Source organism: Anthonomus grandis, chromosome 18 (genome assembly GCF_022605725.1).
Source record: "Anthonomus grandis grandis chromosome 18, icAntGran1.3, whole genome shotgun sequence".
In the NCBI taxonomy this organism is placed as follows: domain Eukaryota; kingdom Metazoa; phylum Arthropoda; class Insecta; order Coleoptera; family Curculionidae; genus Anthonomus; species Anthonomus grandis.
In genome coordinates this window covers 12,025,336-12,052,530 of record NC_065563.1, presented here as the reverse complement: position 1 = coordinate 12,052,530, position 27,195 = coordinate 12,025,336, and the positions used below count along the sequence as shown (strand labels likewise).

The following is a 27,195-nucleotide window of genomic DNA, read 5'->3' as shown; positions in this document are numbered from 1 at the left end:
GACCCTCTCGTTCTTACCTATACAATAATTTTTAATTTAATCACACGTTTGTACGTCAACAGGAAGAATAATACTGAAAAAGAAATAAAATTTAATTAAAACAACATTCTTTAGAATTCCTCAATTAAAATGAACTAAATAAATGAAGAAATTCGAGACGAGTTCGGACGTTCCGTGACTTTGACAGCCGACCGCATATTTCCCTCCTTGTCCCACTCGTTGTAAAACGCGTAAATAGATCGCGAGCGAAGTCGGCCGTGGACCGCTGACGCGTGCCAACCGGTCCCGAATATCCGGCATTAATATTATACGAAACTACTTTAGAATTTTATTTAAAAAGTTAATTAAAACTGCTCGGATGTTCCCAGAAAGGCCTCAAAGGGACATAAGACACTTTGATTTTCCTGTATATGCAGGTAGACGATGGTAAAAGGCGTTTTTTATGCCATAAAACGTCACATAAAAATGCCTAATTTTGACGTTTATTAATGAAATATTAAGTGGGGTTATTGTCCGTCTCACTCGTTGGTTGACGTTTACACGGTTCGCGTTACAGGTGACGCATGACGTCACCATTTTGACAACTACCAAGTTTATATGAGCAACTTAAAGTGGTCATTTAAATAAGTGTGTTAAATTACCGTGAATTCTTAATCCTCTCATGTAAACACTAGCCAAAAAACTGAATTACCTCTAAACCGGTTTAGCCGCTAAAGTGGTTTAATTACCTGTATAAACTTGGTAAATGACTTCTGAGGTTATGTAGAATATGACAAAAAAGCACTTATAGGAACTCATATATAATTTAATTTTAAAACAAACTAATATAATATTTAGGCCTTCCTCTGTATGCTATCGGCGCATCCTGTAAAACTCCCACTTTCCCCATGTTTCTCCGTACGATAAAAAGCGGGATCGTTCCAGGGCTGCTCGTCCCCGGTGCCGAACACCAAATACACCAAATTGGTCACCGCGAACACCCCGAACGTGATCCAGAACACTAGACGCCATTGCACCAAAGTATGCTTAAAAAAAACACAAATTAAAGCAAGGTACAAAAAAGAGCAAAATCTGGACTACTCACATCTTCCGTGAGCGCCCCAGCCAAGTAAGGAGTAATGATGCCGCTAAAAGCCCCGATTCCGTTGATAATGGCCATAAGGGTCCCGGCAAAATTCGGGCTCAGATCCAGGGCGTTCACCTTCATGCCGCAGTAGTACGCCCCCATGAACCCCATCGCCACCGTGAACATCCAGACGGCCAACATCCGGTCGCAGCCCACGTAGGAGGCGACGACAATGAACACGGCCGGCCCCATTGAGGCTACAATACATCCCGTTACCCATTAACCCTCACATCTTTCAATTAACTTACCCAACGTGGTGAAAAACTTCCTGGAAAAACTGAGAGTCATCAGTTTCCTCTTCACCAAGAAGTCGCTCAGCCATCCAGAGGCCAGGGAGGTGAAAAACATCACGATGTACGGCACCGAGGACCAGATGCCGTTCTCGGACACGTTGAACTTCAGGACGTCCTTCATGTACTTGGGTAAGTCGGTGACCATCGTGAAAAAGCCCCAGTCGTGCCCTATTTGGGTTATCACCAGGGCCCACACTGGCACCGAGGTTAGAATTGCTTTCCAGGGGATGGGCAATTTTGTACTTGAGACACTCGCTAAAGAAGAATTGGGGTTTTGTCAACTGTCACTGTCAATAGTGTGGGTGACAGATGACATTCTTACCCAATTCGCGGTCCAGATATTCTTTCTCTTTGTCGCTAATGAAGGGGTGACTGTCAGGGTCGGAGTAGCACAGCAAGACCCAGAAAATAAACCAGAGAACCCCGAGGGCGCCGAAGAAGTAAAAGACGGAGGCCCAGTCCTGGGTCGCCCTGATTAAGTAGCCGCTGATCGCGTTGCTTAGAATGGTTCCTGAAACCAGAAATCAGTACTTCATTATTAGTCGTTTTTCGAAAAATTATGTAAAACACTTTTAAATTTGCCCTTAAAGGGAGCATCTATTACAAAAATAAAAACTATGAAATGTCCCATAGATTTTGAGAAAATTGAGTTTTCTGTTTTAGAGTTTTTTGGGATTTTCTCCCACTGTATGAACAATAAAATCAAAATTTCTTTTCCAGGGCATAGACCTTATTATTCTAAACAACTTTTATTTAAACCATATTTTCATTAAACCTATAGATTTTTTATAAAAAATTAAAATGATTTTTTGATGGTCACAGGTACCCCTAGTTTTTATGGAATATTTTTAATTTTTCCTGGCTTTCCTGCAGAAAATAAAAGATTTTGTCATAAGACTTTTTTTATTATCCTTTCAAGCCCTATATATAGACAAAAGAATTTTTAAATTCGGTCTACTTTTAATTTTTCTTATTTTCCAGGCAGTTCTGGTCCGAAAAGCGTCAATAACTGCTTTATTAGTCGTTTTTCGAAAAATTATGTAAAACACTTTTAAATTTGCCCTTAAAAGGAGCATCTATTACAGAAATAAAATTTATGAAAGGTCCCATGGATTTTGAGAAAATTGAGTTTTCTGTTTTAGAGTTTTTTGGGATTTTCTCCCACTGTATGGCAAATAACATTAAAATTTCTTTTTCTAAGTATACTCCTCATTATTTCAAGCAACTTTTACTTAACCCATATTTCTATTAAACCCATAGATTTTGCATAAAAAAATAAAATACATATAATTTTTTCAACTTAGGTACCCCTAGTTTTTACGAGGTTTTCTATTTTTTCCTGAATTTCCTATTGGATATGGAAGGTTCTATCATAAGACTTTTTTTATTATCTTTTCAGGCTGAATAAGGAGCATAAAGAATTTTTTCATTTTGCCTAATTTAATTTTTCTTATTTTCCAGGCAGTTCTGATACGAAAATCGAAAAGTGTCAATAACTGCTTTATTAGTCATTTTTCAAAAAATTATGTAAAACACTTTTAAATTTGCCCTTAAAGGGAGCTTCCATTACTAAAATAAAAACTATGAAAAGTCCCATAGATTTTGAGAAAATTGAGTTTTTTGTTTTAAAGTTTTTTGGGATTTTCTCCCACTGTATGGCAAATAAGATCAAAATTTCTTTTTCTAAGTATACTCCTCATTATTCCAAGCAACTTTTACTTAACTCATATTTCTATTAAACCCATAGATTTTGCATAAAAAAATAAAATACATATAATTTTTTCAACTCAGGTACCCCTAGTTTTTACGAAGTTTTCTATTTTTTCCTGAGTTTCCTATGGGAAATGGAAGGTTCTATCATAAGACTTTTTGTATTATCTCTTCATGCTAAATAAGAAGCACAAAGAATTTTTTCATTTTGCCTAATTTAATTTTTTTTATTTTCCAGGCAGTTTCTGGTCCAAAAATCAAAAAATGTCAATAACTGCTTTATTAGTCGTTTTTCGAAAAATTATATAAAACACTTTTAAATTTGCACTTAAAAGAAGCAGCCATTACAGAAATAAAAACTATTAAATGTTCCATAGATTTTGAGAAACTTGAGTTTTCTGTTTTAGAGTTTTTTGAGATTTTCTCCCACTGTATGGCAAATAACATTAAAATTTCTTTTTCTAAGTATACTCCTCGTTATTCCAAGCAACTTTTACTCAACCCATATTTCTATTAAACCCATAGATTTTGCATAAAAAATAAAATACATATAATTTTTTCAACTCAGGTACCCCTAGTTTTTACGAGGTTTTCTATTTTTTCCTGAGTTTCCTATGGGAAATGGAAGATTTTATCATAAGACTTTTTTGATCATCTCTTTACGCTGAATAGGCAGAACAAAGAATTTTTTCATTTTGCCTAATTTAATTTTTTTTATTTTCCAGGCAGTTTCTGGTACGAAAATCAAAAAATGTCAATAACTGCCTTATTAGTCGTTTTTCGAAAAATTATGTAAAACACTTTTAAATTTGCCCTTAAAGGGAGCTTCCATTACTAAAATAAAAACTATGAAAAGTCCCATAGATTTTGAGAAAATTGAGTTTTTTGTTTTAAAGTTTTTTGGGATTTTCTCCCACTGTATGGCAAATAAGATCAAAATTTCTTTTCCTAAGCATAGCGCTAACTATTCCCAACAACTTTTACTTGAACCATATTTCCAATAATCCCACAGATTTTTTATAAAAAATTAAAATGTGATTTTTTGCGGTAAATTAAATTTTTATTTTTTCCCGCTTTTCCTTGAGACTTTTTTCGTTGTCTCTTCATGCTTAATACATAGAAAAAAACTTTTAATTTTCCGAGTACTAATGTGCCTGGAATGTACCATACATGTAACTGTACTTCTATATTAAAAAAAATCACTTCAAAAAGACCCAATAAGTACCAAATTGACTTCCGGCATACACCAAACTTCCGATCCTGCCTCGTTCCTTTAACGGCACCCATTTGGCTAATAACGCCGTTAAAGCTGGATAAGTGGTGCCCTGGAATTAAATTAAGTGACTCATGAGGTCGATTAGTATATACATCCCCTTACCTCCCCGAGCCCCTCGACCACCCTTAGAGCGACCAGAACTTTCCAATTTCCATTCGTTCCGATTATAATCCACGGGGTGATTAGGGTAAAGATGGCCGTGGATAATATCCCCAACCCTAGGGAGTACTTCCCGCCGAACCTTTCGGCCAATATGCCACCGGGCAGGTGGGTGATGACGTAACCCCAATAGAAGGAGCTCAGGATCAGCCCTTGCGTGGTGGAATCCCAGTCGTATAACGTACTTTGATCCTGAAAGTTGTCAAATGTTTTTAATCTGTCAAATGTCAATCGCCATTTTTATCCTGATTACTTAAGTTTACATCTGTCAGGTTGCTCGCGTACATACGTAAAAATTAGGTTATGTCTTATGCTTTGGTGGCTTCTTGTAGTTTTATGATATAAAAGTCTTGATAAAGAAACTTATTTAAATACATAACAGTGGGCATCTATAAAATTTAAATAATTCCCAAAATGTTTACCGAAGCTTTAAGCGTGTTTACTTACATTTAAAGGTAACCTCATTATGTTGAGGATTACGGAAACAAAATTTTTGAAATTGTTCCAGTGGCGATTGACTTGACTTACCGAGATGGCGCTGCTAGAAGAGTTGCTACCCGCCGAAGAACAAGCGTCCGGGTCGTAATACTCCGTGGAGTTGGTCGCTATCACCATTTCCGTGATCGCTAGTGACAGGGAAACTCTCATGGTGTACGCGTTCACTATGGCAAAGAAGCCCATGATGCCCAGCACGTACCTTTGAGGGATGAGAAAACCTGAAACGACCCCCGAATTAAATTATTGCTATAAAGCCTACAGTTGGCGCCATCTGTCATCCATGGCCCTGTGACGTATTCAGTTCATGGCCGCCCTTGTTTTTTTTTTGCCACGCAAACATGACGCGACTGAAATGGAAGTAAATCCGAATTTTATTGGCATATTGTTTGAGTAAATGATGCGCAAATAAAGTTAAGTTTTTGGAATTAACGTGTATATATATATATATATTTGTTGACTAGTAGCGAATATTAAATTGTGATAAGTTGGCTTTGGATGTGGAGACGTCAGTGACGTTTTAAATTTTGACCAAGTGTCACTTGTCATACAAAATCGCCTCTAACTCAAAGAGTTTTTGAGGCACAAAAAATGTTTATATATGAAATTGTTTGAAAATGATTGGACTTTTTTTATGTGTAATTCTTTTGAAAATATCCCAACTACTTTATAGAAATATTTTCAATCAAAGTGAAAATTTCATAAAAAAAAAAATAGCAAAAAAAGAGCTCAACTAAAAATACTCTAGTGACCCAAATTTTTAATTGAAAGTGACGTTTCTACACTCAAATTGATCCTCAGGAATCCCACTATTTTGTCGTGAAAAAATTATGAAAATATTTCCAGTGGTTCCGAAGTTATGATAATATGAAAATCATAAAATTACAATTCGGTTTTAAATTCTTCAAATTTGGCGGCTCTTGGACCTTGGATGACAAAATCGCCTCTAACTCAAAAAGTTTTTGAGGCACAAACAATTTTTATATATGAAATTGTTCGAAAATAATTAGACTTATTTATGTGTAATTCTTTGGAAAATATTCCAACTACTTCATAGAAATATTTTCAATAAAAGTAAAAAATTAACATAAAAAAGTCGCTCAACCAAAATTACTCTAACGATTCAAATTTTTAATTGAGAGTGACGTTTCTACCCTCAAATTTATCCTCAGGAATCCCACTATTTTGTCGTGAAAAAATTATGAAAATATTTCCAGTGGTTCCGAAGTTATGATAATATGAAAATCATAAAATTACAATTCGGTTTTAAATTCTTCAAATTTGGCGGCTCTTGGACCTTGGATGACAAAATCGCCTCTAACTCAAAAAGTTTTTGAGGCACAAACAATTTTTATATATGAAATTGTTCGAAAATAATTAGACTTATTTATGTGTAATTCTTTGGAAAATATTCCAACTACTTCATAGAAATATTTTCAATAAAAGTAAAAAATTAACATAAAAAAGTCGCTCAACCAAAATTACTCTAACGATTCAAATTTTTAATTGAGAGTGACGTTTCTACCCTCAAATTTATCCTCAGGAATCCCACTATTTTGTCGTGAAAAAATTGTGAAAATATTTCCAGTGGTTCTCAAGTTATGACCAAAAATGTCCGTTAAAAAATAAAAATCATAAAATTACAATTTGGTTTTAATTCTTAAGATTTGGTGGCTCTTGGACCTGGGATGACAAAATCGCCTCTAACTCAAAAAGTTTTTGAGGCACAAAAAATGTTTATATATGAAATTGTTCAAAAATAATTGGACTTTTTTATGTGTAACTCTTTTGAAAATATTCCAACTACTTCATAGAAATATTTTCAATCAAAGTCAAAATTTCATAAAAAAAAATTAGCAAAAAAAGAGCTCAACTAAAAATACTCTAGTGACCCAAATTTTTAATTAAAAGTGACGTTTCTACCCTCAAATTCATCCTCAGGGATCTCACTATTTTGTCGTGAAAAAATTATGAAGATATTTCCAGTGGTTCCCAAGCTATGACCAAAAATGTCCGTAATATGAAAATCATAAAATTACAATTCGGGTTTAAGTTCTTCAAATTTGGTTGCTCTTGGACCTTGAATGACAAAATCGCCTCTAACTCAAGAAGTTTTTGAGGCACAAAAAATGTTTTTATATGAAATTGTTTGAAAATAATTGGACTTTTTTTACGTGTAATTCTTTTTAAAATATTCCAACTACTTTATAGAAATATTTTCAATCAAAGTGAAAAATTGATAAAAAAAATTAGCATAAAGAGTCGCTCAACTAAAAATACTCTAATGACCCAAATTTTTAATTGAAAGTGACGTTTCTACCCTCAAATTCATCCTCAGGGATCCCACTATTTTGTCGTGAACAAATTATGAAGATATTTCCAGTGGTTCCCAAGTTATGACCAAAAATGTCCATGAAAAAATAGAAATCATACAATTCCAATTCGGTTTTAAATTCTTCAGATTTGGTGGCTCTTGGACCTTGGATGACAAAATCGCCTCTAACTCAACAAGTTTTTGAGGCACAAAAAATGTTTATATATGAAATTCTTTGAAAATAATTGGAATTTTTTATGTGTAATTCTTTTGAAAATATTCCAACTACTTCATAGAAAAATTTTCAATAAAAGTGAAAAATTGATTAAAAAAAATTATCAAAAAAAGAGCTCAACTAAAAATACTCTAGTGACCCAAATTTTTAATTGAAAGTGACGTTCTTATACTCAAATTCATCCTCAGGAATCCCACTATTTTGTCGTGAAAAAATTATGAAAATATTTCCAGTGGTTCTCAAGTTATGACCAAAAATGTAATAACAATAATAAAATTACAATTTGGTTTTAAATTCTTCAAATTTGGTTGCTCTTGGATCACAAAATCGCCTCTAACTCAAAAAGTTTTTGAGGCACAAAAAATGTTTATATATGAAATTGTTCGAAAATAATTGGACTTTTTTTGGGTGTAACTCTTTTTAAAATATTCCAACTACTTCATAGAAATATTTTCAATCAAAGTGAAAAATTAGCATAAAAAAGTCGCTCAACCAAAATTACTCTAACAATTCAAATTTTTAATTGAGAGTGACGTTTCTACCCTCAAATTCATCCTCAGGAATCCCACAATTTTGTCGTGAAAAAATTATGAAAAAATTTCCAGTGGTTCTCAAGTTATGACCAAAAATGTTCATTAAAAAATTACACTTTGAACACCTTGTATTTTGGGAACGACGTACTTCTCTATGGATCCTGTATATCCTGTCGAATTTTTGACCAATTGAACGGGGACACCCTGAATATAGGTCATTATATATGGGTATTGTGTGTACATTATTGGTTTTGGATTTAATTCATAAAAAACAATGTAAACCATTATTTAAAGGATTTTGTGTATCTATAAAGTCTACACACCCCTTATATCAGGGAATCTGCCATATTCGAATTTCCCGCCAAATCCCGGGAATATTCGAATAGGAATAAAATTCAAATTCCGTGCCCAAAGGGACATTTTTACCGTGTACTCTAAGACGCGAAGATTTAAATTTCGCGCCAAGTCAAGACACCGTTGACCGCCTCAAAAGGCCAGCAAGGGGGTACTTTAAATCAATATTGCTCGGGTTGTATTGACCCTAAAAGCCTCAGAGATGTGTCATATGAAAGAGAAAAAATGCACGATTATTTTTTCGATTACTTTTTATGAGAATTATGTACTCTTAAGGGCTTAAAGGCCATTTTAAACGCGTTTTCATGAATATCTCTTAAAGGAACAAAAATTCAAACGCAAAAGCATTTAGAAAGTTGTTAACATTTAAAAAAGGCACATCTTTTATTAAGGTATATTTGTCGTGCCTCGTACCGTTAGGCCTCCAGGGCCGAAAATGTGAAAAAAACAACTTACATTTTGAGAGCGCGAGCCTCCAGCCGGTCAACATTTCTACCCAAAAAAACAAAACAAAAGAAGAAATATTTTCAAAAATTTAAAAAAAAACCACCGCGGTACGTACAGGTAAACAATTGAACGACGGTACCCGCACGCCCGGTCAACAAGAAACTGCGAAAGATAAATTTTGATTTTGCCGTATTCCGATTGTGATTCGCGCTACCAGATAACCGAGAGCGACGATTTTTTTCTATTAAATTTCGTTATAGTACCACCCACCCTCCCTTCCCCCCCGCACTGTCACATATCACATCGATACTATTAAGTACCATGTTGCCATGGGCTGTCATACTTGTCAAATGACCACCATTAGGGCCTATAAAGGTATACAATATGATATTGGACCTTTATGACGTCACAACAAAATGGCCGCCTGTCATTAAAATTTTTTTTATGCAAGATGGCTCCTCTTGACGGGGAATGAAGGGACTTCGAGGACGCTCACTCTGTATCTAAGATGCGATGAATTTGCATGTAAATTAGCTTTTTCTCGCTAATTGATTAATATTTACCCGACGCTGGCACATGTTATTTGCTGAAAAAAGTATACAATATTAATAATTACATACTATTAATATATAACAGTAGTACAGCCGTTTATAGTTACATAATGTTTCTTAATAAAGTTTAACCTTCGCATTTTTACATCCTTATTGGTTTTAAGTGCAAAAAAAAACAATTGAAAGACGGTTCTTTGTAATATTTAATAGCACAGAATATTTCTTAATAATCGTTAATTTAATACCACCCCTTTGCAAATCAAGGTTTTTTTTGTTTAACAAATACACCGTCCGCCTTTTTAGTAAATCTCATAGTGACGTCATCGGCGGCGGCCATATTAGTTCTCCTGACAGATGTCAGAATGATGACATGGCGGCCATATTTCTTAAGGCCCCCCGGCACTCTATAGCCACGCCCGAATTAATTTGCCTTGAATTGACCCATATGGGTTTGGTCCGCTATAATGGTAATTACCGATGACGTTATACCAATTAATTCGCTTCAATGGTTTTATTGTGTTTTCGGGGAATTTATGTAAAAAAAAAATAAGGCAAAAAGAGACGTTTGACGGTTAAGGTTATGCAACCGCACGGGCATCTTGAATGTCATAACCTCAAAAGTGTGATAAGAAGACAATAAATCGACAAATCAAAGCCGCCATAAACCCTAATAAATTACACATTATTTTTTTTAAATCCCTAAGATTATGTGCCAATAAATATTTATTGGATTTCCCTTTATTAGATCTACTTAATACAGTAAATTATACCGCAATCAATCCGAACGTTTTATTGCTTTTTACGACACCTGCGATAACAATTTGCTCTATTGTTCGACAAATCACTGCAATAGATTATTAATTATGGACATTCCTAATACATTACATAAGTATGGAGAAATGCGGGTTGAACAGAATTGTTGGCCCTCTACTGAAGGTGCAATAATTTTGACTATTAGGCAACCCGTCTAACCAATCAGATTTGAAAGGGGGCGTGGTCAAATCCACCGCCAAATTTGAATTTTAAAGTTTACAGAAAGAACGTCTCTGAAAGAAAAAATGGACGACTACAACTACTTTCAATAATTTCTTTTATTGGCCATCAAATCACTGCAACAGCTAAACGTCAAAAAACAACTACTAATACGTCATTATATAGATTCAGTGACGTCATCTGTGGCGGCCATATTGGTTTTCATGACAGATGACAGAACTATAGTCACCGCCTACTTATAGGGCAAAATTTCCCACGACTCTATGACGGGCTTGGTGCATTATAATGGGAATTATTATCGATGACAATATGCCAATTAATAAATTAGCTTAATTGTTAATTGTTAAACTTAGATATCATACGGGATAATATTAGTAAAGTGAGGTTATAAAAAACTAGTCTCACTCTGACAGCCATAACTCAGCTGCATCGCTGACTTCGGCAATGCGGTTTGCGGCTAGTTATAGTGAAAGGATGAAGCTATATGCCAGTATACTCGGCTTCGTCCAACTGAGCGAGAAACCAAAAATATGACTATTAGAATATGACCTATTTTTTTTAAATGGTGAAAATTAGTCCCATTCTGATAGCCCTAACTCAGCTGCTTCGCTGACTTCGGCAAAGCGGTTTGCGGCTAGTTATAGTGAAAGGATGAAGCTAGACGCCAGTATACTCAGCTTCATCCAACTAGTTGAGAAACAAAAAATATGGCTATCAGAATATGACCTATTTTTATTTAAATGGTGAAAATTAGTCCCATTCTGATATCCCTAACTCAGCTGCTTCGCTGACTTCGGCAATGCGGTTTGCGGCTAGTTATAGTGAAAGGATGAAGCTAGACGCCAGTATACTCAGCTTCATCCAACTAGTTGAAAAACAAAAAATATGGCTATCAGAATATGACCTATTTTTATTTAAATGGTGAAAATTAGTCCCATTCTGATATCCCTAACTCAGCTGCTTCGCTGACTTCGGCAATGCGGTTTGCGGCTAGTTATAGTGAAAGGATGAAGCTAGACGCCAGTATACTCAGCTTCATCCAACTAGTTGAGAAACAAAAAATATGGCTATCAGAATATGACCTATTTTTTGTTTAAATGGTGAAAATTAGTCCCATTCTGATAGCCCTAACTCAGCTGCTTCGCTGACTTCGGCAATGCGGTTTGCGGCTAGTTATAGTGAAAGGATGAAGCTAGACGCCAGTATACTCAGCTTCATCCAACTAGTTGAGAAACAAAAAATATGGCTATCAGAATATGACCTATTTTTATTTAAATGGTGAAAATTAGTCCCATTCTGATAGCCCTAACTCAGCTGCTTCGCTGACTTCGGCAATGCGGTTTGCGGCTAGTTATAGTGAAAGGATGAAGCTAGATGCCAGTATACTCGGCTTCGTCCAACTGAGTGAGAAACCAAAAATATGACTATTAGAATATGACCTATTTCTTTTAAATGGTGAAAATTAGTCCCATTCTGATAGCCCTAACTCAGCTGCTTCGCTGACTTCGGCAATGCGGTTTGCGGCTAGTTATAGTGAAAGGATGAAGCTAGACGCCAGTATACTCAGCTTCATCTAACTAGTTGAGAAACAAAAAATATGGCTATCAGAATATGACCTATTTTTGTTTAAATGGTGAAAATTAGTCCCATTCTGATAGCCCTAACTCAGCTGCTTCGCTGACTTCGGCAAAGCGGTTTGCGGCTAGTTATAGTGAAAGGATGAAGCTAGACGCCAGTATACTCAGCTTCATCCAACTAGTTGAGAAACAAAAAATATGGCTATCAGAATATGACCTATTTTTATTTAAATGGTGAAAATTAGTCCCATTCTGATATCCCTAACTCAGCTGCTTCGCTGACTTCGGCAATGCGGTTTGCGGCTAGTTATAGTGAAAGGATGAAGCTAGACGCCAGTATACTCAGCTTCATCCAACTAGTTAAGCAACAAAAAATATGGCATATATCAGAAGTTGACCTATTTTTGATGGAAATGTTTAGACATTCCTAATGCATTATATAGACAGGGTGACGTCATTAGTGGCGGCCATATTGATCCTCATGACAGACGTCAAAACGAAGGAGAGGGAAAATTTGAACATGGCGGCCATATTTCTTAAGGTCCTCCCACAACATTATAGCCACGCCCAAATAAATTTGAATCATAAGTCATGAATTCCCTATATAGCACGATGGCTTGGTGGACTATAATGGGAGTTACTGATGACATTATATGGCGAATTTATAAATATACCTGGACTATCAATCTATTGAAAAATAAATGATCACTACTAGATGGCCGCCATTTTGCGCAACCACTATTAAAATGGCGGTCATGAAGGCCGTGCATTATATCAATTGATTTACTTCAATGGTTTTATTGTGTTTTCAATAGAACAAATGGGGGGAATTTATTATGTGAACTATATAAGGCATACACTTGAGTTTGACAGTTGAGGTTATGCAACCGCATGCGCATTATTAAATTCCTTAACGTCAAAAGTGTGGCCCGAGAAGAAGACAATAATGAAACGACAAATCAAATCGGCCATAAACGGTTTATTATAACTATAATAATACTAATAAATTACAAATTAAATTTTTAAAAAAACCTTAAGATTATGCGGTTTAAGTCAATAAAATTTATTGTATTTTCCTGTATTATTTCTACTTAAAACAGTAAATTATACAGCAACGAGTCCGAATGTTTTATTGTTTTTTACGACAATAATTTGCTTTATTGGCAAAAGTTTATGAACTATAGAAACTCCTAATAAGTACGTTATATACAGTGACGGCCATATTGCTTCTCATGACAGATGTCAGATCTATAGCCACGGCCTACTATTTTGTTTTGTCACTGCAATAGAAATTCCTAATAGACTTAGTGACGTCATCGATGGCGGCCATTTTGATTCACATGACATTAATGGCAAAATACTAAAATTCGAAATTATCACAGTAAACTCAAAATGAAGATCTTAACCCCCCTCAGGCTTTCTCCTGGCGATTTTCCGACTTGACGGCCTTTATCGCCTCCAAGGGCCTCTCCTTCTCCTCGTTGACGTTCCACGCTTGCACCTGCGCGCTGCCGAACAACACGAACGCCAAATTGGACAACAGGAAGACCCCGAACGCTATCCAGAAGACGATTCGCCATTCGGCCAGGGTGTGCTAAAACAACATATTATTTTATTTTAAGCCCAACCGGATTTATTCACTAACTAACATTTTCGGTTAATGCCCCAACTAGGTATGGCACGATGATGCCAGTTAGGCCGCCGATCCCGTTGACTATGGCCATAATAGTTCCCGCATAGTTCGGACTTAAGTCCAAGGCGTTCACTTTCATTCCGCAGTAGAATGTGCCCATGAAACCCATCGCGATGGTGAACATGCCCACGGCCAACATCCTGTCGCACCCCACGTAAGACGCTATCAGGATAAAGACGGCGGGACCCATGGAAGCTGGAAGGAATCGTTGAAATTAGTGATCACTCTTTTAAACAACATCATCATACGTCCCGGGTACGTAGTTTTTATGTCATATTTATGTCGTAAAATGTCATAAAAGTACGTACTTACATATGACGTAGAATCCTGCGGAAAATGAACGTTCTATACTTATACGTCCATAGTCCACGTAAATGTTCTTTTGGGGGGTAGGTACTGTGTATGTACAGGGTTTTTGTTCATATATTGACCCCCCCCCCTCTACAGGGCTTAGGTGAAAATCAAAAAATAGAAAACTTTTGGGGTTTTAATTAAAATTTTTGCATCCGATGATATGCATGAGCCAATATAATATGGAGATCCTGTACATTGTGTCGCGGAATACGTACAAAATACGTCTTTAGGACATAATTATCTGTGCTGTTTGGACTGTGTATCATGTGACTCACCCAAAGTAGTAAAAAACTTCCTGGCGGTGCAAATGTTCATGTGGCCCTTGTGGATCAGCCAGTCGCATAACCATCCGGAACTCATCGAGACGAACCACATTAAAATATACGGAACCGACGACCAGATGCCGTTTTCTTTCACGTTAAAGTGGAGGACGTCCTTCATGTACTTGGGCAAGTCGGTGACCATCGTGAAAAAGCCCCAGTCGTGCCCTATTTGGGTTATCACTAGGGCCCAAATAGGACCGGAGGTCAGGATGGCTTTCCAGGGGATCACTTTGTCCTTACTGGAGATGTTTGCTGAGGAAAAATAGTGTTGTTCTTTTTTGGATTCTATATGCGAATTTTTGATAATTTTAAGGGTTACAGGCCATATGTTGCCATATCCTTCCTTATTAAAGAAAAATGTAGAGAAATCACCTGTTTATTCGAAGGCGGCAACGCCGCTGATGAAAATTTGTTAAAAATCAATAGTTATTTCCTAAACAAACCTCAGATATCAAATATCAATCAAATCGGAGCCATAGGAAAAAAGTGTTGGTAGTCACGTAACCCTAATACTCAATATTTCAAAAATTTTCAAAAAATTATTAATTATACCCTAGGCCAAACCCAAATACCAAATTTCACTCAAATCGGGCAAGTAACAAAAAAGTCACATAAAATAATAATGTATATTAAATTCCGATTAGATTTTTTTTTTATCATTAGGACCCACTGTGTTGTGATTTTTGTCTAGCAAAATGCCTTGTACAGACCACTGTGTCGCATGAATATTATAATACACGGTAAATTCTAAAACTTTGCCGAATTATCACGGCTAAAAGAAGACGATTTGGTAAAAGATATGCATATATTCGGATTCTCCAGAGTCTCTTGAATAATTCCGTACCGATTTCAGGAAGTTCTGAGCTATTTTAAGCATTTTATCAATGAAATTAGGAAGCAAGTCCGAGCTGATTCATGCACTGTGACGCCATGTTGCCAAAACCGCCATTAAAATCGCGCGTAGACGTCAAATTCGACCATTTTCACACGAAGTTTTAGGGCATAAAAAAGGGTTTTTACTTAATGATTTATACATGGAAAAATAGTATAAAGCCTTAGGAACAGATTAACATCAATTCTGGACCGATTCCGATTGGTTTTAGTTGTTAAATTTCGATTATAAAAAGGGTCTTTTTTGCCGTTTTCGTTGCCATGGAGACGCGACCATAGGCTTGTTGACACAAACTTTGCCCCTATACTTTTACATTGGATGCTGGACCACTTAGTTATTGCACCATAAGGGCTCCTACAGGGGTGTTGACGGTAAAATTGCTTCATTGTAGCGGCCTATTTTTTGGGGTTTGTCGTAAATAATAACGTTTTGCGAAAAAACGGTAAGATTTAAAGAAAAACGGCTTTTAGTGGATTATAGCCAGATAGTTTCCGGTTGTTTCAGAGAAAAAATGGTTTTTGTAGGTGTCATAGGTATGCCAATATTAAGCGTCAAAAACAAAAAAAGGTGTAGAGCAAAAACTACTCTACGTAGAAGGTTGCAGATTATGTTAAAAAATAAGTTTTAAAAAACTATTAAAATGCTGAAAGTTTGAATCCCCTAGGTGCCGCCAATAAAGAGTTATTAAGAAAAATAGAAAAAATCGGTCAAAAAAAGGCTCAAAAAGAGGTTCATATTTGCTGACACAGTTCACCCTGTATAACATCTAGCGCCATGACTAATACTTCTATTTAATCCTAAAGGCTCAGGCTTTCAAATGGTGTAAACAAAAAAAATAACAAAAATTCTTTTGTAGTAGAAAAAAAATAATTTCTCTAAAAATTCACTTTTTTTTTTTTTTCGGGTAAAAAATTTACGTTTGAGCTCGTTTATCTCGAAAGCAGTTTCTTTTTGAAAAAAATTGCTTTAACAAAAAAGAAAGCTACGTTTACGTAGAACAGCGCCGTTTTGTCCGCATTATCGGGAACGTCACCGTTTAGGCCCCACAACCGGTTAAATCCGCGAGGTACCGCGCATACATTTCAAATTTCATTTACAACAAACTCCAACTTCTAAAGGGTTTATTTTAAAAAGCGCCCTTTGGGAGCTGCTTTGCATTAAGGCCTTTGACGTCAATGAGTTTCAGAAAATTCGGATCAGTCAATTTTCCCTGCTATGCACGTGTACCTAATCCTCTGACTTTAATTTAATAAATTTGAGGCCTGTGGCTTAGATTTTATTTCATTAATATTTAATGTAAGCCGGTCTCTTTGAGAAAAGATGGACTATTTATTATTATTATATATTGCTTATTACCCCTCAAAACTCTTAAAATTTCACGTAGAATCCAAAAATGTATAACAACATACAGGGTGTCCCATATAACCCGAACAACCAGCCGTGTAAAACTTACTTATGTGCTCCCCCAAATATTTCTTCTCCTTCTCGCTGATGAACGGATGCGCTTCTGGATCCGGATAGCACAAGAGCATCCAGAAAATGAACCAAATGATGCCCACGGCCCCGAAGAAGTAGAACGCGATCGCCCAGTCGTTGGTGTAGGAAATTAGGGCTCCGCTCACCGAGTTCCCCACGACAGTACCTGAAGGGAAAAACGAGAATATGGAAAATTGTTATATGAGTCTCACTAAATAGTCCGTGCTCCTATAACATGTTTAAATGGCCAAATTTTATATAGTTTATTTATGAAATCATTGTAATATACGTAAGACCCCACTATTTTTTATTTCGAAAATGTCCATTTTTAGAACAGAAAATGATATCAAAAAATTGACCGCGTACTAAAACTCACCTCTTTTTAGCCAGTTTATTAAGCAAAGATCGGCGCACGGACTATTCGCGGCACATCAAAGATTTTAGAATAATAATAGATATTTAATATGGCTATAATTAGAAAATGACCTATTTTTTTAAATGGTGAAAACTAGTCTCACTCTGATAGCCATAACTCGGCTACATCGCTGATTTCGGCAATGCGGTTTGCGGCTAGTTATAGTGAAAGGATGAAGCTATATGCCAGTACACTCGGCTTCATCCTACTAGTTGAGAAGCAAAAAATATGACTATCAGAATATGACCTATTTTTTTTTTAAATGGTGAAAATTAGTCTCACTCTGATAGCCATAACTCAGCTGCATCGCTGACTTCGGCAATGCGGTTTGCGGCTAGTTATAGTGAAAGGATGAAGCTAGACGCCAGTATACTCGGCTTCATCGAACTAGTTGAGAAACAAAAAATATGACTATCAGAATATGACCTATTTTTTTTTAAATAGTGAAAATTAGTCTCACTCTGATAGCCATAACTCGGCTGCATCGCTGACTTCGGCAATGCGGCTTACGGCTGGTTATAGTGAAAGGATGAAGCTAGACGCCAGTATACTCGGCTTCATTTAACTAGTCGAGAAACAAAAAATATGACTATCAGATAAGGACCTATTTTTGTAACTTTGAAACTTTGAGGTCAAATAAAAAATATAAGATAATTTTTTTGGAAAAAATGAATAGCATTTTCGTAATGTACGGGTCGAAATCTATAAGAAAACAAATTTTCAAGAAGATTTAAAAAAAAAAAAATTCCTGAAAAAAATTCATACTGATCGTCAAAATTTTCGAAGTTCGAAGAAAAAAAAATTTCTCAAATTTTTTTGAAAATTTGTTTTCTTATAGATTTCGACCCGTACATTACGAAAATGCTATTCATTTTTTCCAAAAAAATTATCTTATATTTTTTTTATGACCTCAAAGTCAAAAAAATTTTTTTTTTTTTAAATGGTGAAAACTAGTCTCACTCTGATAGCCATAACTCGGCTGCATCACTGACTTCGGCAATGCGGTTTGCGGCTAGTTATAGTGAAAGGATGAAGCTAGACGCCAGTATACTCGGCTTCATTTAACTAGTTGAGAAACAAAAAATATGGCTATCAGAAAATGACCTATTTTTGAAACTTTGAGGTCAAATAAAAAATATAAGATAATTTTTTTGGAAAAAATGAATAGCATTTTCGTAATGTACGGGTCGAAATCTATAAAAAAACAAATTTTCAAGAAGATTAAAAAAAAAAAAAATTTCCTAAAAAAAATTCATACTGATCGTCAAAATTTTCAAAGTTCGAAAAAAAAAAAATTTCTCAAATTTTTTTGAAAATTTGTTTTCTTATAGATTTCGACCCGTACATTACGAAAATGCTATTCATTTTTTCCAAAAAAATTATCTTATATTTTTTTTATGACCTCAAAGTCAAAAATTTTTTTTTTTTTTTAAATGGTGAAAATTAGTCTCACTCTGATAGCCATAACTCGGCTGCACCGCTGACTTCGGCAATGCGGCTTGCGGCTGGTTATAGTGAAAGGATGAAGCTAGACGCCAGTATACTCGGCTTCATCCAACTAGTTGAGAAACAAAAAATATGGCTATCAGAAAATGACCTATTTTTAAAATTATAACGATAAAACTTCCACATATCTAATTTAAATTTTTATAAAGTTACGTTTCACGTGTGTGTCAAAAAATTTAATTGCTCAGACCTTAATAGATCTGAAACAAAATCGTAAAATAATTATTTATTATCCTAAAAAAAAAAAAAACAGGATAATAGGCGTGAAATTAATAATCATGAATCAAATAGTTGCGACAACAAATTGATTTTTTAATTATAAGGAGATAAGGTAATTTTTCACGGTAAACGTTGTGTTATTAAGAGTGTTCTCATCACGCTTTTATTAGTTCGAGTTTTTAAACTCCCTTATTACAAGTCAAATATTTGAAAAATCACTGTTTCCCGTCCATATTATCCAATCTAATAAAATTATAATAAATTTAAATAAACAGTGTTATTAAATTAAATATTGAATATATATTTTCTGCAAAAACATTGTTTTTGTATTAAAAATTTATTAATATACATACATATAATTATATCAAATTTATATAAAAAAATGCGTTATTCGATTAAATATTAATGTCAAAATTAACTGTTATTCATGTGCATTATTATAGAAAACATTGATTTTTGAAAACAATTTCTTACTGGTAAGTTGTGGGGGGTGGGTGGGGGGGTAAGGGTGGGATTAAAGAAAAACGGTTTTTTTTGCACAAAATATTAGTAAGAGGAAAAATTTTATAATTTACTAAAGTCGAAACGTCGATATTTAGGTAAACAGGTTTCTGTTTTATTTCTGACCCCACCCAACAACCCTCCGTAATAATAATTTTTTTTGTTTTAAGGCAATTATTTTATGCAATAAAAACGTTTTTCATTAACACTACCCTTACACCCCCCACCCACCCCACACAGCTTACCAGTAAAAAAATCCTCTGCAAAATCCCTGTTTTTTTTCAAAATGATATACGCATGGACCAGATAAGTTCTTGTTTTATGTTATTTATTATATTTGTTATATACTCATATCGTTATCCTTATCCCACCCATGGCACAGAACAAAGTAACTCGACGAATTTTCCCGGCTCAATAGAGACTATCCGATAAAAAATATGCCCATATTCGGAAAATTTAAAATTTTGGCATATCGTCCCTACCAATTCCTGATCATTTCCACCCATTCTAAGCCTCTAATTTTCGAAATTAAAAAAATCAAACAACTGACGCCATTTAATGACAACCGTCACGTTGAAGCGCTGTTGGCGGCCATATTGGATTCGTTCACCCTTGTGACGTTTAGTGAAAAAAGGCGGGAAAATGGACTTTTATTTTTTTGGTACTTCTACTATCGGTAGAGCCCTCAAATTTTCGTGTGTGGTAAACAACTAAATTTCTCTATAATCTAATTTCTCCTATAAAACTAAACATGTTCGCCAAAGCACTTTTCTTTATTCAAACTATAGTTTAGCCTCTGAAGCAGTTTGAATTTTTTTTTTACTCACCTTTATTCGCTCACAATAACTCACCCTGTATACGGATCTGGCCCAAAAAGTATACAGTTCTTAAGCTCCCACTGACCCATATTATGTCCATTAAATTTCAAGTGATGCTTTAAAATTGAGTTGTGGCGAGAAACAGGAAGTTAACCCGTTTTTTTTACGAATTTCTGACTTTAACTCGGTACCGCTTCTGTCAGGGGTACCGGAAGAATAAATTGTTTACGACTTCATCATCCTCAATGTATTGAGAAGTGACGTGCCAAGTTTCATCGTTTCGCTACTTATACAGCCAAAGATATGGATTTTTATTTTTGAAAAAACCGGATTTTCGAGCTCTAGGTGAGGGGCTTGTATATAGTCGCTGACGCTCCTATAAATAATTTTTTGGTAAATTTTATGTTATACTTATCAAGCGAATCTAAATTAACTTAAATATATAGGACTCCACGATTTTTACTTTGATTTGAATTATTCTTTAATTAATTATGATTGATTTTCCGACTTTCTACTACTGTAATAAAAATTCTTCGTTATTATTATTAAATTATACCCTAAGCCAAACCCAAATACCAAATTTCATTCAAATCAAGCAAATAACAAAAAAGTTTTAAAAAAATAGTCCTATATATAATAAACCCATTAAATCCCAAGTAAATTTTTTTTTTATCATTAGGACCCACTGCTTTGTAATTTTTGTCTAGCTAAATCCCTTGCATAGTCCACTGTGTCGCATGAATATAATAATAATACACGGAAAATGCTAAAACGTCAAAACGTTGCGAATTATCAGGGCTAAAAGAACACGATTTGGTAAAAGATCTGCATATATTCGGATTCTACAGAGTCTCTTGAACAATTCCATACCATTTTCAGGAAGTTCTGAGCTATTTTAAGCATTTTATCAATGAAATTAGGAAGCAAGTCCGAGCCGATTCATCCACTGTGACGCCATATTGGCAAATCTGACGTAAAAGGCGCCATTAAATTTGGGCGTAGACGTCAAAATCGACCATTTTCACACGATGTTTTAGGGTATAAAAGAAGCTTTTTACCTTATGATTTGTACATGGAAAAACAGTATAAAGCCTTAGGAACAGATTAACATCAATTCTGGACCGATTCCAATTGGTTTTAGTAGTTAAATTTCGATTATAAAAAGGGTCCTTTTTCGGCGAAAATCGTTGTTTTCGTTGCCATGGAGACGCGATCATAGGCTTGTTGACACAGACCTTTTACATTAGGTGCTGGACCAGTAATTCTACTTTTTAATTAGTAATAAAATAAGAGGAAGGCCCGCCTAAATAAGAGGAGAAAAAAGAACAATTCTCTTACTCACCTATTTGACTACCAGCATACACCAAAGTGCCGATCTTAGACCGTTCCTTCAACGGTACCCAATTGGCGAGAAGCGTCGTGAGGGCCGGAAAGGTGGTGCCCTAAATTACAATTTCCTCACTTTTGTTCCCTCACTAATTCAACTCCTTACCTCTCCGAGGCCTTCTAAGACCCTCACCGCCACCACGGACACCCAACTGCCGTTAGTCGCGTAAATCACAAACGGGGTGACAAACGTGAATATCGCCGTGCACAACATCCCCAATCCCAGGGAGTATTTACCCCCGAACCTCTCGGCAATCATCCCGCCGGGGATGTGGGTTATCACGTAACCCCAATAGAAGGAGCTGAGGATTATGCCCTGTTGCTTATCGGTCCACGGATATAGATTGGAGGATTTCTAGCGAGTGAAGATTTTTTTTGAGGTTAATAAGGAAATACTTGTTGTGTTGAGGGTACTTACTGTTTCGTGGATAGTTGAGGTGTTCACGTTCCAATCGTTTGTGCAAGAATGTGAGTCTATGGTTTCGTTGTGCGCAATCGGTAGGACCATTTCAGTGATCGCTACCGATAAGACCACTCGCATTGTATAAGCGTTTACTACTGCCAAAAAGCCCATTATTCCTAGGATGTACCTTTGTGGAATAAGGAATACTAAAATAACAAAAACACAAGGAAATAAGTTCAGACTTTGAAGACACTAGAATGAACATTGGTTGTATTAGATTGATATGATTAGGTTGTATTGATATACATGCTTAGTATTCTATGTTGCCAGTAATGTTAAATGTTAAAACTTTATATAAAAAAGGTTATTTCAGATAGCGAGAAATGGTTTGCATTATTTATTTCTCATATACAAGAATTTTTAGTCAAAAGAGTGATAGTTTTCAATCGCATATATCTCAAAAACTACTTTAACAAACTATACCATGTGACCCATCAAATTTCAAGAAATTCCACGCAGAATCCAAATATGTTACTTACTAATTACTTAAATTAACTTCCGTTATAACCGGACCAAATAGAACGGACTTCTCCCGCTTACATTAGAACGTACAAGCGGAATAAATCAACGGCACAATAAAAAGTGGCACAATTAATTAAATATGCAAAAGTTTTTTTTTTCTTTTAAATTCAATTTATGGTCTCGTGTAATTACTGTTGTGAGTTGTAATCTGGTTTATTTAAGTCAAGTTTACGCTGACATTATAAGAGTAAAAGTTGGCTCGGCCTGTTTCCATGCCGAGTAAATTTGTAGTTGTTTTTTTCGAGTATATTACAAAAAAAAATTGTTTATTGGGTTTAAGGCAGTCAATGAAATGTGACCCTTTTTAACTCCTTTAAAAATTCAAATCTCCCGCCAAAATAAACATGATTTGACGTTTGTCCGTTATTTTTGGCCAAGGAGGGTGTGCCAGGGGCACAACAAAACTTTTTTTTTTAATAATGGAGGAATTAAAATGACATTTCAATAATGTAATGATCATATGATGGTGTGTGTTTTACTTACGTTTTGAGACCCTTAACTTCCATCCTTGCAACATTGCAAAACAATAATTAACAAAACAAACACTAATTAATTAAAAACAATAATGTGGTGGTTCTTTTTTTTTGGTACTGAATATCCGACCGACCGTACGGTGGACGCGCGAATGGCGCGCCGCTACCGCGTTTGATTCACTTATAATATCACTTCCTAAGGTCAACGCATCGATTTTCACCGGTCCCGATTTTATTTATTTATTATTTCATTATTTATAACGAAAATTTTGCCATAGCAATTTACTTTTTTCGTTCCACTCTTAAACCGGATGGCGAAAACCGATTGGATTTGCATACGTAACCTTTTTTATAACCCATAATAATTACCATGAGACAATCGAGATTTATGATGTAATATGGTAGTGAAAAACTTGACAAGTTGATAGTGTCGTCAGCGGCCATATTTGTTTTCATCTGTACGTTTTTAAACGTTTGTTTTAAACGATTCTTTGACGTTCCAATGAGGGTCAGAATGTCGTATGGGCGCCATCTTGTACTAACAAGATCGAGAAAACTCTTTAGACTTATGGCCAGTAAAAGACCTCGAGAGATGTATTTGACAAGTAGGCCACGCCGCTTCATGAAAATCATGGCCTACTCTGCTAAAGAACTCGTCAAAGAGATTATATATGGTCACTTTCGCCTTTGTCGGCCATTTTTGTTTAAGCGTAATTGAGTTGAAGGATTCTTGACATTCAAATAACAGTTCCCATAAACAAAATGACAGATAGGCTTTGATGGCGTAAAGACTTGCATAATATTTCAAAATTGTGAAAACTTCAATAATTGTATCGTAAATAAACCCCAAATACCAAATTTCATTCAAATCAAGCAAATAACAAAAAAGTTTTAAAAAAATAGCCTCATATAATAAATCCATTAAATCCCAATTAAATTTTTTTTTATCATTAGGACCCACTGCATTGTGATTTTTGTCTAGCAAAATGCCTTGCATGGTCCACTGTGTCGCATGAATATAACAATTAGGAAGCGAGTCCGAGCCGAATCATCCACTGTGACGCCATGTTGTCAAAACCGCCATTAAAATTGGGCGTAGACGTCAAAATCCACCATTTTCACACGATGTTTTAGGGTATAAAAAAAGGTTTTTACCTTACAATCTGTACCTGGAAAAATAGTAGAAAGCTTCAAGAACAGATTAAAATCAATTCTGGCCCGTTTCCGTTCGGTTTTAGTAGTTAAATTTCGATTATAAAAAGGGTCTTTTTTCGGCGAAAAACCCTGTTTGCGTTACCATGGAGACGCGGCCATGGCGTACTTTGAAAATACCTGGATACGTGCAGCGTGATTTTTCGCTATTGGTACTAAAGGTACTAGTAAAAGATGTGCATATATTCGGATTCTTCAGACTCTCTTAAATAATTCCATACCAATTTCAGGGGGTTCTGATCTATTTTAAGCATTTTATCAATGAAATTAGGAAGCAAGTCCGAGCCGAATCATCCACTGTGACGCCATGTTGTCAAAACCGCCATTAAAATTGGGCGTAGACGTCAAAATCGACCATTTTTACACGATGTTTTAGGTTATAAAAAAATGTTTTTACCTTACAATCTGTACCTGGAAAAATAGTAGAAAGCTTCAAGAACAGATTAAAATCAATTCTGGCCCGATTCTGTTCGGTTTTGATAGTTAAATTTCGATTATAAAAAGGGTCTTTTTACGGCGAAAATCCCTGTTTGCGTTACCATGGCGACGCGGCCATTTTGCTTTGAAAATACCCAGTGTGCAGGGTGATTTTTCGCTATTGGTACTAATTTGGAAAAAAACACTTTTGGGGTACTTATAATAACGGTGAAAAATTGAGATTTTAGTATGTTGTACTAAAATGAAGGACGCGTTTGCTCAAGCGGTTACGGTTCATCTACGACATACAGGGGGCGCACAATTAATTTCCAAAGTTCAAAAATTCATAACTCAAAAATGGTTTTACCTAAAAGTACTGTTAATTGAGTGAAAAGTGTACTCCTCTCTAAGATCTTGCCAAGAAGATTATATAGCAAGGAAGTTGCCATGGGCGCCCATGTTTGTTTGGGCGTGGCTTACATAAACAATTCTGTAACCGGGCCATCTTTGAAAAACCATTACGTAATAATTATTTATTGATGCAATCGAGAAAATTCCATCATTCCATACAGATTTTATGATAATAAACAACCTCGAAATATTATACAAGTAGGCCATGTCGCTAAAAGCTTCTCGAAGGGATGACATAGTAAGGTTGCCAAGGGCGGCCATTTTTGTTTGGGCGTGGCTAAAGTTAAAGGATCTTGTAAAATGAGGAAGACGGGCACCATGTTGGAAAACCCATTACGTAATGATTGTTTTTGGCTTACATATAATAAAGAAAATCCCGTTTTTCTATATATTTTACCAAATTAAAAACCACAAAAATTAAATCGCATTTTAATGGTTATTCTATGAAAAATGTCCCATTTGTTTACACGTGACTGTTTAATATACCATATTGTGTTAATATTTATAAACCGCATTCCATTGTCTAACAAAGCTTAAATAAACAAAAAAAACGCGACATCTCACCTATTATAACCTGAAAATTAATCGCTTACGGGCAATAGTAATGAGAAAACGCACCTAACCTATAAACCCAATGACAAGTGACACTTTTGACGCATAATCTATTTACCACTCTGACGTCATCGTATGTACATTATTGTGTAACAAATCATCCGTTTGTTAATATAGTATTCCTAATTCGTTTTATTACCCAAGTCGGGCCTTAAAAGGAGCAAAACAAATGGCAATAAATATTGTCGAGGAAAAAAGGATGTCACATAACCTGTTTATGTATTATTAATTAGTTAATAAATAAAAGTGTCTATATCTATATACTCAACATTGTCCTGTTATGTTTTTAAATAGGGCCCCGTCAATGACGTAATGACTATTAAACAAGATGGCCGCCGACTGATTTTTTACACTTTTTCTCTCACTCTATCTAATTTGTTTTTGTAATAACCTTTTGACATAACCTCAATCCTATTAATACGTTTAATAGGATTGAGGTTATGTCATCGTTTGACAGATGTCAAAGCCGTGGCTAATTTGATATATATATTATAGACACCCACTAATTTAATAAGTCATGCTTGAGCGAATTAGTCATTGATACGACTAGGCCAAGGAACCGGCCGCGCGGAAGGTCGTAAATAAAACAATTTATTTAAAAACGTCGCATCTTCGATATCGATAAAAGGAACATGATTGCCTTTAAGGTAAAATACCGGGAGCATCTTTTGAATACCAACTCGTTTCGCGTAAACTTCACCTTCATAAAAATTCGACGATATTCACAAGTTACGTGTGGAATAAATAAATTTGTTCCTGGAAGGACAATTGACGTTTGCAAATGTCACTTCAATTTCAGACTTACATTTTGGCATTTTTCTTCCCTCGGATGTTGATCGATGATTAATCAGAAGTCTGGTGGTTTCGTTCATCTGCATGTCATCTTCAACTTTCGATTCTTTTGTATAATGGTCGCTCTCGTCCACCCACGGTTCAACGTTTAATAGTTGCTTATATAAACTGTTATAAGACATTTTTTTCACGTAAATGGTCTTAAAGTTCACTATACATAATAACATTATTTATTTACCCAGATTAGGTATCAGTGACCACACATTGTCAATATAGAAATTATTCCGTTTGATTATATTATTTATTTATGTATCTCGCTATTATCTTAAGTGCGTTATTGATAAACGTTTGTTTTTTTGGGTATATTCAACCATATGACGTCACATATGCGGGCCCGGTTGAGTGTAATGGTAATGCGCTAGGTTCGAACCGTGGCCTCGTCAAACTTTTTTATTTTTTTTTCTTCAACTTATCATATTGAATTAAGTTTCTTTTAATTAATTTTCAAATTTATTTATTTTTCTGAAATTTAAAATTGAAAAGTTACCCTAAAAGATCGGGTTAATATGCCATATATTAAATTATCATTCTAATGTGACGTATGCCAATCCAACACAACTCGTCCGATTAGCGTAGCGGTAGGGTGC

The 27,195-nt window shown here is 35.3% G+C and overlaps 1 protein-coding gene across 5 annotated transcripts; it reads right to left on the bottom strand.

Moving 5' to 3' along the window:
• Nucleotides 1-784: 784 nt before the first annotated feature.
• On the bottom strand, nt 785-26,780 carry LOC126746809 (sialin-like). 5 transcript variants are annotated; one of them, XM_050455205.1, is made up of 8 exons: nt 26,562-26,759; nt 5,093-5,280; nt 4,508-4,756; nt 4,355-4,454; nt 1,742-1,930; nt 1,375-1,674; nt 1,085-1,323; nt 785-1,025 (listed from the first exon to the last, which is right to left on the bottom strand). In XM_050455205.1, exons 1-8 carry the CDS (start codon nt 26,728-26,730, stop codon nt 834-836), a joined length of 1,626 nt encoding a protein of 541 aa, XP_050311162.1. In that variant the 5' UTR covers nt 26,731-26,759; the 3' UTR covers nt 785-833. The 5 variants fall into 5 exon arrangements, with proteins under 5 accessions (XP_050311162.1, XP_050311164.1, XP_050311163.1 ...); XM_050455207.1 differs by lacking the exon at nt 26,562-26,759 and adding an exon at nt 8,952-9,155; XM_050455206.1 differs by lacking the exons at nt 785-1,025; nt 1,085-1,323; nt 1,375-1,674; ... (2 more) ...; nt 4,508-4,756; nt 5,093-5,280 and adding exons at nt 13,023-13,657; nt 13,713-13,951; nt 14,386-14,685; ... (2 more) ...; nt 21,753-22,001; nt 22,065-22,255 and having other exon boundaries at nt 26,562-26,780.
• Nucleotides 26,781-27,195: the final 415 nt, after the last annotated feature.

Excerpts from the sequence above, each read along its gene's own strand:
- LOC126746809 (XM_050455206.1), bottom strand. The coding sequence starts at position 26,775 with ATGTTATTATGTATAGTGAACTTTAAGACCATTTACGTGAAAAAAATG. Across the intron at positions 22,256-26,561 it reads GGGAAGAAAAATGCCAAAAT|TATTCCTTATTCCACAAAGG; the intron begins GTAAGTCTGAAA and ends TTGTTATTTTAG. Across the intron at positions 16,968-21,602 it reads GTATGCTGGTAGTCAAATAG|GTACTGTCGTGGGGAACTCG; the intron begins GTGAGTAAGAGA and ends TTTTCCCTTCAG.